Below are 16,124 nucleotides of genomic sequence, written 5' to 3'. Positions count from 1 at the left end.
TTTGAGTTAATTTTTGGATTGGGTGTGAGATAGGGGTTCTCTTTCCTTCTTTCAGCTATGGATGTCCAATTTTTTCAGCACCGTTTATTGAATGGATTGTTTTGCCTGAGCTGTGTGAGTTTGACAGGCTAGTCAAAAATCACCTGACATACCTGTGAGGGTCTGTTTCTGAACCATAAATTTGGTTCCATTGGTCTATTGTGTCTACCTTTAGGCCAGTACCATGCCGTTTTTACCACTATAGGTAGGTATTATGATTTAAAGTCTGGAAATGAGGGTTCATTTTTTCTTTTTATTGTATTTCTGACTGTTCAGGACTCCTTACCCTTCCAAATAAATTTAATGACCATGTTTTCAGTTTTTTCTTTAATGCTTGTGGAATTTTTATCAGGATTGCATTAAATCTGTATATCAGTTTGAGTAGAATTGACATCTTAATGATACTTAGTATTCCAATCCATGAACACAGAATGTTTTTCCAGTTATTTAGGGCCTTTTTTATTTATTTTAACATTGAGTTGCTGTTTTCTGAATACAAGTGCTTTACATCATTGGTTAACTTTATTCCTATTTGAGTTTTATCTGTCATATTTTATTTTCACCACTCTTTTGACACTTTTAGTTACTTTTATTGATATAATCTTCGTTTCTAGACTCTCTTCCAGGCCTCTCTCTTCTGTCTTTTCTTTTCAGGCTGTAACATACCCTTTAGTATTTCCTGAAATTCTGTTCTCTTGCTTAGAAATTCTCTCAGTTTCTATTTATCTGTGAATATTCTAATTTCACCCTCATTTTTAAAAGACAGTCTTGCTGGATATAAGATTCAGGAGATTGCATGAGGGGAAAAGTTTGAGAAAGAATGTCAACTTAGTATTTTAATACTGTAATTTCATATTTGAAAGATCAGTTACTTATTTTCCTAAGACAAATTGCAGAAAGTAAATATGGACAAAATATTCTTGGGCTATGTAAAAGACTGAATGAAAGAGCTATTGGGGTGAGGTCTATTCAGTGTACCAGATAGTTATACTACACAGGTGATATATTTGTATATTGTGAGTTCCTTGCATGCCAAAATATATAGTAGGTGCTTTCTTTAAAATGGATGTATATTTTATTGTAAAGTCAAGTTTGATTTTGTTCTTACTAAAAATAGGTATGTTGAGGTTCAAAAATCTTGTCTTCTATTTTTTTTTTAGCCTGCAAATTAATTTTTTTCTAATTCTGAAAACTAGAAGAGAAAGGGTTATAGAAATAAGATTAAGATTAATGTGATCTCATATTAAGTGTCAGTAAGTGGTGGGAGTATTAAGCTGCCTTATTCAGAACTCTCTTGGTTACAAGTGACTTAAGTCCAACTTAAATTAGCTTAAGTTAAAAAAATGAATAAATGAATAAGGGGGATTACTGGCTTAAGGAATCATAGGAAAGAGTTGAGGGTTTCAGTAGGACTCTGTCTCCATCCCTTCTCTGCACTTCTCCAGGTATCAGCACTATCCTTGGCAACTGCTTTCTTCCCAAAATGTGAATCATGGCTACCTGCATCTATGATCTGACTTACAACTTAACAGCTTCATGACCTAGGAGGAAAGAGATTTATTTTCCTAAGTACTGCTGCCAAAAATTAAAAGAAAAAAAATTTTTTTAAAGGAAGGACTTCCAAGTTGACCTAGCCATGTCACATGTCCATCTCTGGACCAATCACTGGTAAAAGGGATAAGATGGGAGTGGATATGGCTCAAGCAGTACCTGCATCCCACATGGGAGGTCCCGAGTTTGGTTGCTGGTGCCTTCTGAGGAGAACCAGCAGACAAGGAGTAGACAGATGAGGAAAGGGCGGGGGGGGGGGGTGGTGGACATATAAGATACCATAGCCCTGCTGTACCTTCTGCCCTCTCATAGTCTGGGAATCGGTATTGGTGATTGGACAAAAAGATAGTGAACATACACAGTGTCCACTTCAGCAGTGGAGTAGGTATAGATGCAAATGAATTGTATATAATGTATATATAGATAAATATAATTTAAAATTGGACTTCAGTCCTCCTGGATGCCTTAAATAGTTCAATTACCTAATAGCTATTATTGATATCATTCCTCAGTCTGCTTTCTCTGCCAGTTATTCTCATCAGTTCTTCTCTTTTCTTAATTCTTTTTTTCTTTTTAAAGATAGCCTGCCCTCAAAAAAAAACCAAAAACATGCACACAAACACAAACACACATACCAGAAAACCCCTGAAAATTTAGTGATGTATATATCAAATTTAAATTCATGTGTGTTGCAAGGTAATTTCCAGCTTCTTCAGTGTGGTAACTAAAAATAGAGTGCCATGTGGCCATCTCAACTTGACCTACATTTGGGTCAAAATCATTCAAGCCTGAATTTATAAAACCAGTGAAGTGGTGAGGACATTGTGGGGTTAGTTCAAGACTATATTATGGCAAATCTGGAGGCTTTGAAAGTTGGATGTGAAATAACTCTTAATTGCAAAGGTTAACAACATCAGATCATTGGAGAAATAATCATGAAATCTTGTGCTCTCTTTCTAACTTAAAAATTTGTTCTTTAATTATAGAGTAACATATGCCTTTTTTAAAAAAAAAACAGTACAAATATTTAGAAATGAAAAGTCTCAGTGAAAATGTTCTACAACTAGATTGTGTTGATTTTTGCATAACTTGGTAAATTTGCTAAAAATCATTGAATTGTACACTTAAAATGTCTGAATATCTTAAATATATAAATTTTACCTTAGTAAATAGTAAATTTGTTTTTAAAAAGATCCAATTAAATTAATAAAATCTAATCCCAAAAAAGCAAAAAACTTCTTATCCCTTAATTCCCACCATTCTCACCAGGTAGCCACTATATTTGTTTAGTAAATTTACCCTTCCATATTTTTCCCTGAAAACCTGTATTCTTACTGCCCCTGAAGTTTTGCTGGTGAAGAAATTGAGGTTAAATTCCAGAATTGTCCTTGCCTGATTCCATAGTGGCACACAGATTTGGTGACTAAGCTAAATCAGGCTTGCAGTTATGCTGAAGACCAGATTGTGGCCCATATTTACTCTTAATTGGCATGACTCAGTGAAGGACATATTTTAGCCTCTTGGTTACCTGAGGTATGTCACTCAGTTTTCTGGTTTATCTTTCCTTAACTGCCTCAAACTTTCAGAAGTCAAACATTGAATGGAGCTTGATATAAATGTATTTATGCATATTTACGATTTTTTTCTGGACCATTTGAGGAGTAATCATATGCATCATGCCCTGTATACTTAAGTATGTATTTCCTAAGAGGAAGACCATTTTCTTATATAACCGTTGTGTAGTTACTACTTTTGTTCCCTTGCGCCTAATAAACAATTTGTGGCAGGACAGATCATTCAGATATTCTGCTTCTCTTCAAAATCTCCCTGGATTTATTTTCCAACTCCAGTACTTCTTCTATATTCAGATTTATAATAAAACAAGAACTGCTTTCGTTCCTCTCTCCTTTCCATCCATCTGTCCACCCATCTTCCTTTCTACTCATCCACCCACCCATCCATCCAAATTATTTTTTCCTCCAACGGCTGTAATTCATTACTGACCTCATTTACTTCGGTGCTTTAGTGTCCCACTTTTGCCCAGAATAGCTCTTCAAACTGCTCTTATGTCATTTGACAGGCTACCTCCATGTTTGTTTGTTGTTGTTGTTGAGTGCTTCACTTACTTTCTGACATAGCAAAATGTTTCAGGCTCATTTTATATCTTCCTTAATCCATTTTTGGATTCAACCATTTCTCCAAGAAGCTTTATTATTAGAAACAAATATCTGGGACTAGGTGTACTTATTGGGGCATCTTTGCGTCTGGTCCTTTCGGTTGTCAAATCTTGGAGGAAAAATACAAATACATATTATATATTCATAAATTAGTTGAATTAGGATTTTTCTCCTTATAGTGTGGTTATATTATTTGTTTGAAAATTGTTAGATTCATTTGTTTAGCTTTTTCCTTTGGCTTTTCTTTTCCTTTTTATTCTTATTGATTTAACTTTATTTTTTGAAAACATGTAACTTTAACATGTTTCCAAAAGTCAAGTCTATATGAAAAGATATACTCAGGGAAGTGTCACTCTGTCCTCTAACCCTTCCACCCACTGATCTCCCCACCTTTCCCTTGTAGGTAATCAAATTATTTTCTGGTTTATCCTTCCTGTGTTTCTTTTAATAAAAATATATAAGAGATATATGTAAGCAGATGTGTACATACTTTCGTATTCCTTTTTTTCTTACACAAAAGATAGCATGTTATGCTATGTTGCACTTCGGTGGTTTTTTTTTTCTTTTCCACCTAATCTATCCTAGAAATCACCCTGTATCAGTTCACAGAACTCTTCATAATTTTTAAAGCTGCATAGTAGTGCATTTTGTGTATGCATCCTAGTTTACTGAGTTTCTTAGGCTTGAACAGTTAGGTAGTTTCTATTACTTTTTAGTTACCAAATTATGCTGCAGTGAATGAATAACCTTGTTGGTATATGTTTTTATATTGTTGGAGTAAATTTCCAGAAGCAGAATTGCTGGGCCAAAGGATATATGCATATGTAGTTTTGCTAGATAATATTTGGCAACTATTTTTTAAGAACCTGGAACTTAAAGGAGCAAACAGGCATTCATAGAACAAATCTATCTATGGGTAGAGCAGTTTGAATTTAAAATGTATTTATTTGATGAAACTATCAAGCATAGGCTTTTTTTTTCCTCCCCCAAGCATAGGCTTTTTGAAGCCTATTCCAAAGAGGGAGAAAAACACATTTCATCTAGTCTTTCTGCAGGAAGAATTCAGATGATATTTTCTTGATGTGTTTATTGAAAGTCCCATTTGTAAGCTTACAAAGAACCTTTTTCTTCCTGGTAATTGTCTTTATCAGAAGAGCTCCAGGAAGAATTTTTGAAACTCAAAATTGATTCTCTTGTCAAAGGTAACCTCCAGAAAATCACTTTTGAAGATTTCCCTTGTTGAGTATCTTTGTTTACCCCAAATAAGTGAACAGTTTTTGCCAGGCATTTTCCTTTTTTCCTGACATAGATTTGAGAAAGGTGTTCTCCCCAATCCCCAATTTATGGCTAGGATAATCTAGTAGTGAGTTAGGTTTGACTTTGTAAGTACGTCACTGTGGAACCTCTTTCTTTCAAACTTTAACATGTTTCTGAAAAGATGGAGGGTAAATGTACTAAAGTCCTTCAGTAAACTTTCATACTTTCAGGAGGCTTTATTCCCTAATTATGTTTTAGACTTGTTTGAGTTTTAAGTATGATGTTTCACGATAAAGCAATGTTTCCAGCATGTATGTGTGAATATTGAAAAATTAAGACTAAACATATATAAACAAAGTTTTCCAATGTAATGAAGTTGCCACAGGCATCAGGACTTAATTATTTTTATGTCTGAATAATATTCTATTGTATATATATACCATATTTTGTTTCTCTGTTTATTGATTCATGGACATTTTCCATCTTTTGGCAATTGTAAATAGTGCTGCTGTGAACATCTGTGTGCAAATATCTTTTTTAGTCCCTGCTTCCACCCTTCTCACTCTTTTCCCCTTCCCAAATTGTGGCAGCATTCCTGAGTGTTAAAAAGGCAAGCCTCAGGAACTGGTTGTCAACTGGTGACTGATCTGTACATCTTATCTAACACTGCATTCTTTAGAAGTCCTGCTATCCCTCATGTCCCTTTCCATCTGCATGTGGACATGCAATATAAAAGATCTTTTGTGGTGAGTATGGATAATTGAGCTCAGAAAATGCTGTCTCTCCTTCCACCACTGAGGATGAGGTGAGGACCCCATGTCAGCCCCTAAATAAATGCTCATTACTCACCAAGCTGTATTTGTCTGAGTCTTTCTTTGGTCATTCTCACTTTGGCGGGAAGCTGTCGTCTTACACAGTTCCTTGCCATACTAGGAACATTGGCTGTATGTGCTTTCCAAATATTTTCTCCCTTTGAGTAGGTTTTCTTTTCACTTTTGTGCCCAAGACCCTTGATGCGCAAACATTTTTAATTTTGTGGCTGTCCCATTTATCTGTTTTTTCTTTTGTGGATCGTGCTTTGGGTATAAAGTCTAAGAAGCCATTGCCTAATACAAGATCCTGAAGATGCGTCCCTATATTTTTTTCCTAGGCATTTTATAGTCCTGGTTCTTATATTTAGGCCTTTGATCCATTTTGAGTTAATTTTTGTATACACTGTGAGATAGGGATCCTCTTTCATTCTTTTGCATATGGATATCTAATTCTCCGAGCACCATTTGTTGAAGAGAATATTAATATTGTTAGATGAGTGGACTTGACAGCCTTGTCAAAAATCAGGGAAGCGGATTTGGCCCAACAGATAGGGTCTCCACCTACCACATGGGCGGTCCAAGGTTCAAACCCAGGGCCTCCTGACCTGTGTGATGAGCTGGCCCACATGCAGTGCTGATGCGTGCAAGGAATACCATGCCATGCAGGAGTGTCCCCCACATAGGGGAGCCCCATGCACAAGGAGTGCGCCCCCTAAGGAAAGCTGCCCAGCACAAAAAAAGTGCAGCCTGCCCAGGAATGGTGCCGCATACACGGAGAGCTGCCACAGCAAGATGATGCAACAAAAAGAGATGGATTCTGGGTGCCGCTGACAAGAATACAGGCGGACACAGAAGAACACACAGTGAATGGACACAGAGAGCAGACAACTGGGGTAGGGGGGTGGGGACCAGCTCCACATGGGTCAGGGAAGGCCTGGGTTTGAACTGTGGACCTCCCATGTGGTAGGCGGACGCTCTATCCATTGAGTCAAGTTCGCTTCCCTGTTGTAGATTTTTGGGAGGCTTTCTATATATAGAATCATGTCATTTGCAAATAGTAAAAGTTTTATTTCTTCCTTTCCAATTTGGATGCTTTTATTTCTTTTTCTTGTCTAAGTGCTTTAGCTAGAACTTCTAGGTTAATGTTGAAACAGTGGTGACAGTGGGCATCCTTGTCTTGTACCCAGTCTTAGAGGAAAAGTTTTCAGTCTTTCATTATTGAGTACCATTGTTAACTGTGGGATTTTCATATATACCTTTTACCATATTGAGGAAGTTTCATTCTGTTCCTGTTTTTCTAAGTGCTTTTATCAAGAAAGTATGCTAGATTTTGACTGATGCTTTTCTGTATCAATTGAGATGATCATGTGGTTTTTTCCCTTTTTTGTTAATGTAGTGTATTACATTAATTGTTTTTCTTATGTTGAACCACCCTTGCATACCTAAGGTAAAACCCAGTTGGTCATGGTATGTAATAATTTTAGAATGTGCTCTTGGATTTGATTTGTAAGTATTTTGTTGAAGATTTTTGCATCTGTATTCATAAGAGAAATTGGTCTGTGATTTTCTTTTCTTTTAGTATCTTTATCTGGTTTTAGTATTAGAATGATGTTGGTCTCATAGAATGAGTTACATAGTGTTCCCTTCATTTCCATTTTTTGGAAGAGTTTGAGTGGGATTAGTATTAATTCTTCTTGGAATGATTGGTAGAATTCACCTGTAAGGCCATCTGGTCCTGGACTTTTCTTTGTTGGGAGGTTTTTGATGATGGATTCAATCTTTTTCTTTGTAATTGGTCTGTTGAGGTCTTCTATTTCTTCTAGAGTCCATGTTGGTTGTTTGTGTGTTTCTATGAACTTGTCCATTTCATCTGGGTTGTCTAATTTGTTGGCACACAGTTGTTCATAGTATCCTCTTATGATCCTTTTTACTTCTCTGAGGTCAGTAGTATATCGCCCCACTCATTTTTTATTTTATTTATTTGTACTTTCTGTCTTTTTTCTTTCTCATTCTGGATAAAAGTTTGCCAATTTTATTGATCTTTTCTAAAAACCAACTTTCGATTTTATTAATACTCTCTATTTTTAAATTTTCAGCTTCATTTATTTTTGCTCTGATCTTTATTTCTTTCCTTCTTCTTGCTTTTGGATTAGCTTGATGTTCTTTTTCTAGTTCCTCCAGGTGTGCTCTTCACTGATGTTAGCTCTTCTTTTTTAACATATGCATGTAACATACATTAAAACCCAGTTGGTCAGGCAGCGGACTTGGCCCAGTGGTTACGGCATCTACCAGATGGGAGGTCCGCGGTTCAAACCCCGGGCCTCCTTGACCCATGTGGAGCTGGCCCATGCGCAGTGCTGATGTGCGCAAGGAGTGCTGATGCGTGCAAGGAGTGACCTGTCATGCAGGGGTGTCCCCACATAGGGGAGCCCCACCGCAAGGAGTGTGCCCCATAAGGAGAGCTGCCCAGCGCGAAAGAAAGTGCAGCCTGCCCAGGAATGGTGCCGTACACATGGAGAGCTGACACAACAGGATGACTCAACAAAAAGAAACACAGATTCCTGTGCCGCTGACAATAACAGAAGCGGACAAAGAAGACGCAGCAAATAGACACAGAAAACAGACAACTGGGGTGGGGGGGGGGGGAAGGGGAGAGAAATAAATAAATCTTAAAAAAAAAAACCCAATTGGTCATGGTATATGCCTTTGCTCTCAGCACTGCCTTTGCTGCATCTCATAAGTTTTTTGTTGATTTTCAGTGGCCTAAAACAGTCATCATAATGCTCACAGATTCTCTGCATTAGGAATTCAGACATGACAGTGGGGCATGGCTTGTCTGTGATTCATGATGTTTGGGGCCTTAGTTAGAAAACACAAAAGTTGGATTTTGGAATCATCTGAAGGCTCTCTGTTACTCATGTCTGATAGTTGATGGTGGTTGTTGGATTTGAAGGGGAGATAGTCTTTGTTTCTCTCCAAGTCAACCTGTCTATGTGGTCTCACTGCATGAGCTAGTTTGGGCTTCTTTACAACATGATGGTTGAATTCCAAGATCAGGCATCCTGGACTTTTGCCTTGGAGTGATCTTCCCTCCACAGCTCCTTGTTCCTTTGGAGAAATCACATCTAATTTGCAAGTTGCTCTCCTGTCATAGATTGTGAGTTCAGGGCTGAGAGGAGTGCATGACCTAAAAGTTTAAGGCTGTTTGCGTGCTATTCCAGGCAGGGGGAAAAGGCAACAACAGGGCCACTGTATAAGTTTTGATACGTTATGTTCTCTTTTTCATTCTTCTCAAGATATTTACTGATTTCTCTTGCAGTTTCTTCTTTGACCCACTGATTGTTTAAAAGTATTTTATTTAACTTCCATATATTTGTGGATTTTCCACTTTGCCTGTTGTTGATTTCCATCTTTACTCCATTATAGTCAGAGAAGATGCTTCGTATAATTTTAGTCTTTTAAAAATTTATTAAGGCTTGTTTTGTGACCCAACATTTGGTCTTTCCTGGAGAATGACCCATGTGTATTTGAGAAGAATGTATATCCTGCTGTTTTGAGGTACAATGTTCTGTATATGTCTGTTATGTCTAGATCATATGTGCTATTATTCAAAACCTCTGGTTTTTTTTTTTAATTGATCTTCTGTCTAGATATTTTATCTTTTGATGATCGTGATGTATTGAAGTGTCCAACTATTATTGCAGAGGTGTCGATGTTTCTCCCTTCAGTTTTGCTAGAGTTTGCCTTGTATATCTTTTGTCCGATATTAATATAGCTACCCCAGCTCTTTTTTGGTTACCATTTGCATGGAATACCTTTTTCCAGTCTTTACTTTCAGCCTATTTGTGTCTTTGGCTCAAAGGTGAATCTCTTGTAGACAACATATAGTTAGTTGGATCATGCTTTTTTCCATTCTGCTTACTCTGTGTATTTTGACTGGGGAGTTTAATCCATTAACTTTCAGTGTTATTGCTATAAAGGCAACAGTACTTCAGCCATTTTACCCTTTTGATTTATGTCATATATATTTTTTTGGTCTTTCTTTTCTTTCATTGCAACCTCCTTTTCTGTATAGTTGATCTTTTGTGATGTATCTGACTGATCCCTTCATCATTTCTGTTTCTGTGTATTTTAAAAATATTTTCTTTGTGGTTACCCTGGGGTTTATATTACACAAACATGTGTATAATCTACTAATTTGAAAAGATACCAGTTTAGCTTCAAAAGCATAAATGTTCTCTGCACCCATATCCCTCTTTTTCCCCTCTTTATGTTGTTTTTGTCTCACTTTTCCACTTTATATTTCATGCCTCCATTATCAGGAAATATGCCATTTTCCATTTTCTTGTTCTATAGTATTGTGACTCTTACAGGAATTAAAGAGTAGAGTTTTATATTGAGGATACAGTACTATTGGGTTTTGTGTTTACCTTTTTAGTTATCCATACTGATAATCTTCATTTCTTCACACTATTCCAAACCATTCCTTACTGTCTTTTCCTTTCAACCTGTAGAACACCCATTAGTAATTCCTATAGTGCTGGTCTTGTTGACAAACGCTCACAGTTTCTATTTATCTATGAATATTTGAATATCTCCCTCATTTTTGAAGGACAATTTTGCCAGATAAAGAATTTTTTTGGCTGGTAGTTTTTTAGTACCTTAAATGTATCACTGCCCTCCTGCCTCCATGTTTTCTGAAAGTAAATTGGTATTTAGTCTTACTGAGGATTCCTTATATGTGACAAATCACTTTTGCTGCTTTCAGAATTCTCTCCTTATCTTTGGCATTTGATATTTTGATTAGTATGTGTCTTGGAGTAAGTCTATTAGGGCGTTTCCTGTTTAGAATACATTGTGCTTCTTGGAATATATATTTATTTCTTTTGTAAGAGTTTGGGAAATTTTTAGCTATTATTTCCACAAATTTTCCTCTGCCCCTTTTCTCTTCTCCTTCTGGGACACCCATGTCTTGTGTATTTGTGCTCTTCATTCTGTCACTCAAAGTCCTGAGACACTGCTCAATGTTTTCTGTTCTCTTCTCTCTGTTCTTCTGACTGTATGATTTTGATTGTCCTGACTGCTAGTTTGCTGATTCTTTCTTCTGGCTGTTCAAATCTATTGTTGTATTCCTCTAGTGGAATTTTAATCTCTGTTCTTGTGCTTTCATTCCCCATAATTTCTGTTATGTTTCTTTTTATAGTTTCAAATTTTTCTTTATGTCTCATATTGTCTTCTTAATATCCTGTGTCTCTTTATCCTTATTTTCTTTCATTTCCTTCAGTTGATTTCAGAGATTTGTTTGAACTTCTTCAATTAGTTTTTCCAAATTCTATGTCTCTGAAGTTTTAAATTGTTCCCTTAACTGAGCCATATCTTCCTATTTCTTAGTATGGCTTGTAATTTTTTGCTAATACCTTGGCATCTGATTATCTTGATGTGTTAACTCTGAAGATCCGTTTCTCCCTCTTGTCTTGGGTTTTATTGTTGATCAATTTTGTGTTAAGGCTTTTCTCTGATGCTTGGTCCACCTTATTTTAGTCCTTTAAAATAGCCTATGTTTAACTGATCAGATTTCCTCAACTTTTCTCTCATATGATACTTGCCCTGAATATGTGGTACAGATTTTAAGATTGCAAGATTATATTTTTTGTACGGTTGTTCTCACGTCGAAGAGAAAGCTTCCTTTCCTCTATTCCTTCCCTGGGAATCGTGATGTGTTCTGTTTGTTTTTGTGTAAAATTTTCTCCCTAACTCCTAGGATTTGTTTAAATCCTCTCTCTCACTCAATGCCCTGTTTTCCTTATACATTTCAGTTCTGGCACCTTCTTGTCTTAAAGAAGATCAGTTTTGGGGTGAGGGGTGTATGGGGACCTCATATTTTTTTAATGTAACATTTAAAATAAAAATAAAAATATCAGTTTAACACCTCCCCCCCCCCCCTTTTTTTTTTTTTTCTCTGTGAGGCTTTTCTGCCTCTGGTTTGTTCTCCATTGGTGTATCCCACCCCAGGAAGCCAGATGGGATCAATCCAGAAAGTTGGGTCACTCCAGAAAAGTCCTTTTTACATTTAGGTGGTCCAGACAATTGAAAATGGATTGAGTGATCACATCACTTGCCAGCCTTTCTATCAGGGGCTCCCTCCTACTCCTACTCCTTGGGGGCCCTTTCGTATGCAGCACTCTTCAGCGGTTTGTGTTCTGCTCTGGGTCTCTGTGGACTTGGGTACCTGTGCCGGGTTACGCATGAGAGTCTAACCCACTCCTGTGAGTGGCTCTAAAGTTTATGTCCACGGAAGGAGCAGCCTGGGCTGCTGCCTCAGAGCAACTTTCAAGATGCGTGGGACTAAGTGAGGGGATGGGGGATGGACTGATGGGTTCAGGACAGAATTTTCCCTTCTGATATTTAACATTTTCTTCACTTCAGCATTTGTGGAGTCTTTCTCCAGTCTCTACCATCCTCCAGAATTCTTCAAGTAGGATTTGTCCTTTCATTCACTGAATCTCTGAGGTTTTTTCAGAGGATGTTTTACATTGCCATGTTGATGACATCCAAAATCATTTTATTGTTGATTTTTAGTTATTATTTTGAGATTCAAATAACATTAAAAGAGATTTAAAGTTTTTCCATTTATCACAGGGAAGAATGGAGTTTTTTAAAAAAGATTATGAGATATCAATGGACTGTGAACCAGATGACCCAAGCATCAGTCTCAACTCTCCTGCTGATTTTGGAGCCTCTGCTGCTTTGAACCTCAGTTTCCTCATTTGCAATGTAGGACTACTATCTGCCCAGGCTCCTTCATTAAATTGTGTTTCTAACAGTTAATTGAGCCATGCAATATATAAATACTTTGTAGAATATAAATCGCTATATATTTTTCTTAATGGGACACTGCATAACATGAGGTAAATATTCCTGTGAACATTTAGCATCCTCTAGAACTCTTTCACAAGTCTCCTCTTCTGAACCAATTATTTTTCACCCTGCTTAAGTGTTCAAATACCTTTCTAAAATCTCTAATCCTCTAAAATGGCTGGACCCTCTTGACTTTTCCTCAGGCTAGACCAAAATAGTTTTTATCATGAACATTCCTGATAGGTAGGAAAGCCAGTCTTTAGCCAGGGGAATGGAGGGTAGGTTGAGTTTGTGCTGACCTTGTTAGGGATCTATGAAGTGGAAAAGGTATTCAAGAAAGGGGATGCCAAGTCTACAGTCAACAGAGGTTGGGGTGTTTGCTACACATTTGTCTTGCTGGACCACCCCTCTAAAGAAAGCCATCCGGTGAATCTCTCTTTCCTCATGCCTTCTAAACATTCACCTGTTTTGTTTTTGTTTTTGTTTTTGTTTTTAATATTTATTTCCCTACCCCACCCCCATTATCTGCTCGCTGTGCATTCTTCTGTGTCTGCTTGTCTTCTCTTTAGGTGGCACTGGGAACCGATCCTGGTACCTTCTGGAGGGGAAGAGAGGTGCTCAATCTTGCTCCACTTCAGCTCCCTGGTGTGCTGCATCTCTTACTATCTCTCCTCTTTGTCTTTTTTTGTTGTGTCATCTTGCTGTGCCAGCTCTCTACTCGGGCCTGCTCTCTGCATGGGCCAGCTTACCTTCACCAGGAGGCCCCAGGAATCTAACCCTGGACCTCCCATATGGTATATGGGAGCCCAATCACTTGAGCCACATCTGCTTCCTCATTCACCTGTTTTTTGAGACTCTTTCTTTTCTTCTACAATCTGTCAAATGCCAGGAATTACTGGATATTTCAAATTGGATCTTATTGCCTAGACTCTGTTGTTGGGCCTTTGAAATCATTTTCACCTTGAGTTCTCACAATTGCATCTAGCTTAGGTCTTCATTTTTTCTTGCCTAGACTTGCCATAATGACCCTTTTCACACAGAATGAAGTCTAAACTCTCATGCGTGGCGTAGCCTTAGGTTTTCTTTCTAGCTACATCATTTAGTGCTTTTGTTTACTAGCCCTATCATCCAGTCACACAGACTGTCTTTTAATAAAGGTGTCCTTGTTGCTCTTCAGTTCACCAAGAATGTCATGGTGGTTAAGAGGACAGACTCTGCCTGAGTTCAGTTCTTGTCTCCACCATTTACTAGCCATGTTACTCTGGAAATATAACTGTACTGTCTCAGATTCCTCAAGGATGAAAGGTTAATAATAATACTGCCTGCCTCAGAGTATGGTTGTGAGGACTAAAAGAGGTAATCCATGTAAAGGACTTAGAACTATACCTTCATGTGAAGTATATTAACTGCAATTATACTTATAACAGTATTATTATTCCTATCTACTTTCTATCACAATTCTGTGTGTATTCCTTTTCAAATGTGTTTTCCAGATCTCCCCAGCAAGAAGTAATCTTCTTCTTTTTATTAATTAATCTATCCATTAATATATCCATCTAACCATTGCTTAAATATTTATTGAATACTTACTGTTTAAGGCCTAAAATTACTATGAGTTGTATAAAACTTAGTCAAGTATATTCTGCTCTCTAGAAACTTAGTCTCACTGGGAAGATCATAGAAGTATAAAATATTCATCCATTCAGCAAAAATTTATTGAGCAACTATTGCAGATCCAGGCTCCTCATATAATTAAATGGGTTCTGATTCTGGTGTCATAGTTATGAATAACTGATGTAAGGTCTGTATGAGTAACTGATGTAAGGTCAGAGTTTATGTGCCTTAAGAAAGGCATGGTTGATTTACTTTGGGAGTGTAGAAAAGTTAGAAGGGTCAGGAAATGGTTTAGAGACGTTTCCATCTGTATTAGTCATCCAAAGGGGTGCTGATGCAAAATACCAGAAATTGGCTGGGTTTTATAGAGGGTATTTATTTGGGGTAGGAGCTTACAGATACCAGGCCATAAAGCATAAGTTACTTCCCTCACCAAAGTCTATTTTCACGTGTTGGAGCAAGATGGCTGCCGACGTCTGTGAGGGTTCAGGCTTCCTGGGTTCCTCCCTTCCTGGGGCTTGCTTCTCTTTCCTCTGTGTGCTTAGTTCCTGGGGCTCCAGCTTAAGGCTTCGGTATCAAATTTCCAACATCAAAAACCTTCCATCTCTGTCCTTTGCCATGCCGTTTATCTGTGAGTCCCTATCCACCAAGGGGCGGGTACTCAACACCCTAATGACATAAGAGGTTTACTTGATTAAGCAGTCTTTACTTGATTACTTAATCAAGCAAATCTCTGAATCCAATATAATCTTATATGCCCAGAGCAAAAGACCAGTTCACAAACACAATCCAATATTTCTTTTTTGGAATCCATCAGTAATATCAAACTCCTACACCATCTTAGCAGGGGCTGGCTTTGCCACCTCTACCAGTAAGGAAGCATTCATATACCACCTCGGATATAGGGGAACCTGTAGGATTTCCACAGTTGTAGGCTCTTCAAGGGCAGCAGCAGTGTTTTCTTTTTTTTGAGTTCCTAGCACTCCAGGTCTTGCACATAGACCATACTCAATAAAAGATGATGATAGATAATAGATGTCTCTTCCTACGTAATTTACAGGGAGTTTGTAATTTGATGATTCTTAATATTTTTGAAGCTAATTAAACTCATAAAGAAGAGATGAGTATAAACAAAGTGATATTTTTGCAGTTGTTTGTATTATTTTATTATTACATTATTCGTAGTCATAATAGTCATAATATGGGTATAATAAAGTGAATTCTGAATCAGTCCCCATATGGATATTTCTTCCCATATTTTTAGGAAGAAATTCTTATAGATTCTCCATTAAAGCCTTTGTTAGTCTTAGAATTCCAGGGCGTGATTTCATAACATTGACCACATATCTTAGTTTTAAGAACTGCCCAAGAGGTTTAATTCTGAATTTCTCCTTGTAGCAAGGAGCAAGGACCAACCCCAGTGGAGAAAAAGAAGAAAGGAAAAAGGAAAAATGAAACTACAGTGGAGAGTTTAGAGCTGGATCAGGGCCTGCCGAACTCATCCCTGCGGAGTCCTGAGGATTGCGCTGAGTCTACAGACAGCCAGGTATAGCTGTGACCGGGAGCCCTGGTGGAGATTACGGCTGCTGGAGGGGATCTGGTTGATAATGATCCTGTTGCTCCTCTGTGTTGTCTCTAGCCTACTACTCTAAACATAGACCTGGGCTGGGCTTTTGCTGTCTTGGTGGGTGACCAGGTAGTCCACAGGTTTTTTCCCTGGTATCCTGATCCTTAAATGAATTAACCCCCGGGGGGGGGGGGGGGGGGGGAGAAGCGTGGTGTGTGTGTGTGGTTTGTTTCCTTCTTGGAAAGTAGC

General features: G+C 37.7%; 1 protein-coding gene across 6 annotated transcripts in view; it reads left to right on the top strand.

The window, feature by feature from the left end:
- Window positions 1–16,124, top strand: part of CHD6 (chromodomain helicase DNA binding protein 6) — a 250,596-nt gene that overhangs the window by 120,787 nt on the left and 113,685 nt on the right. For all 6 annotated transcript variants that reach the window (XM_004447680.5, XM_071211719.1, XM_004447678.5 and 3 more), the window contains one exon: window positions 15,707–15,854. In XM_004447680.5, coding sequence (XP_004447737.2) covers window positions 15,707–15,854 — 148 coding nt within the window. The remainder of the gene's footprint in view (window positions 1–15,706; window positions 15,855–16,124) is intronic.

This window comes from Dasypus novemcinctus, chromosome 24 (genome assembly GCF_030445035.2).
Source record: "Dasypus novemcinctus isolate mDasNov1 chromosome 24, mDasNov1.1.hap2, whole genome shotgun sequence".
Classification (NCBI taxonomy): Eukaryota; Metazoa; Chordata; class Mammalia; order Cingulata; family Dasypodidae; genus Dasypus; species Dasypus novemcinctus.
Note: the sequence above shows the minus strand (reverse complement) of the source record. Positions and strands in the feature narration are given on the sequence as shown.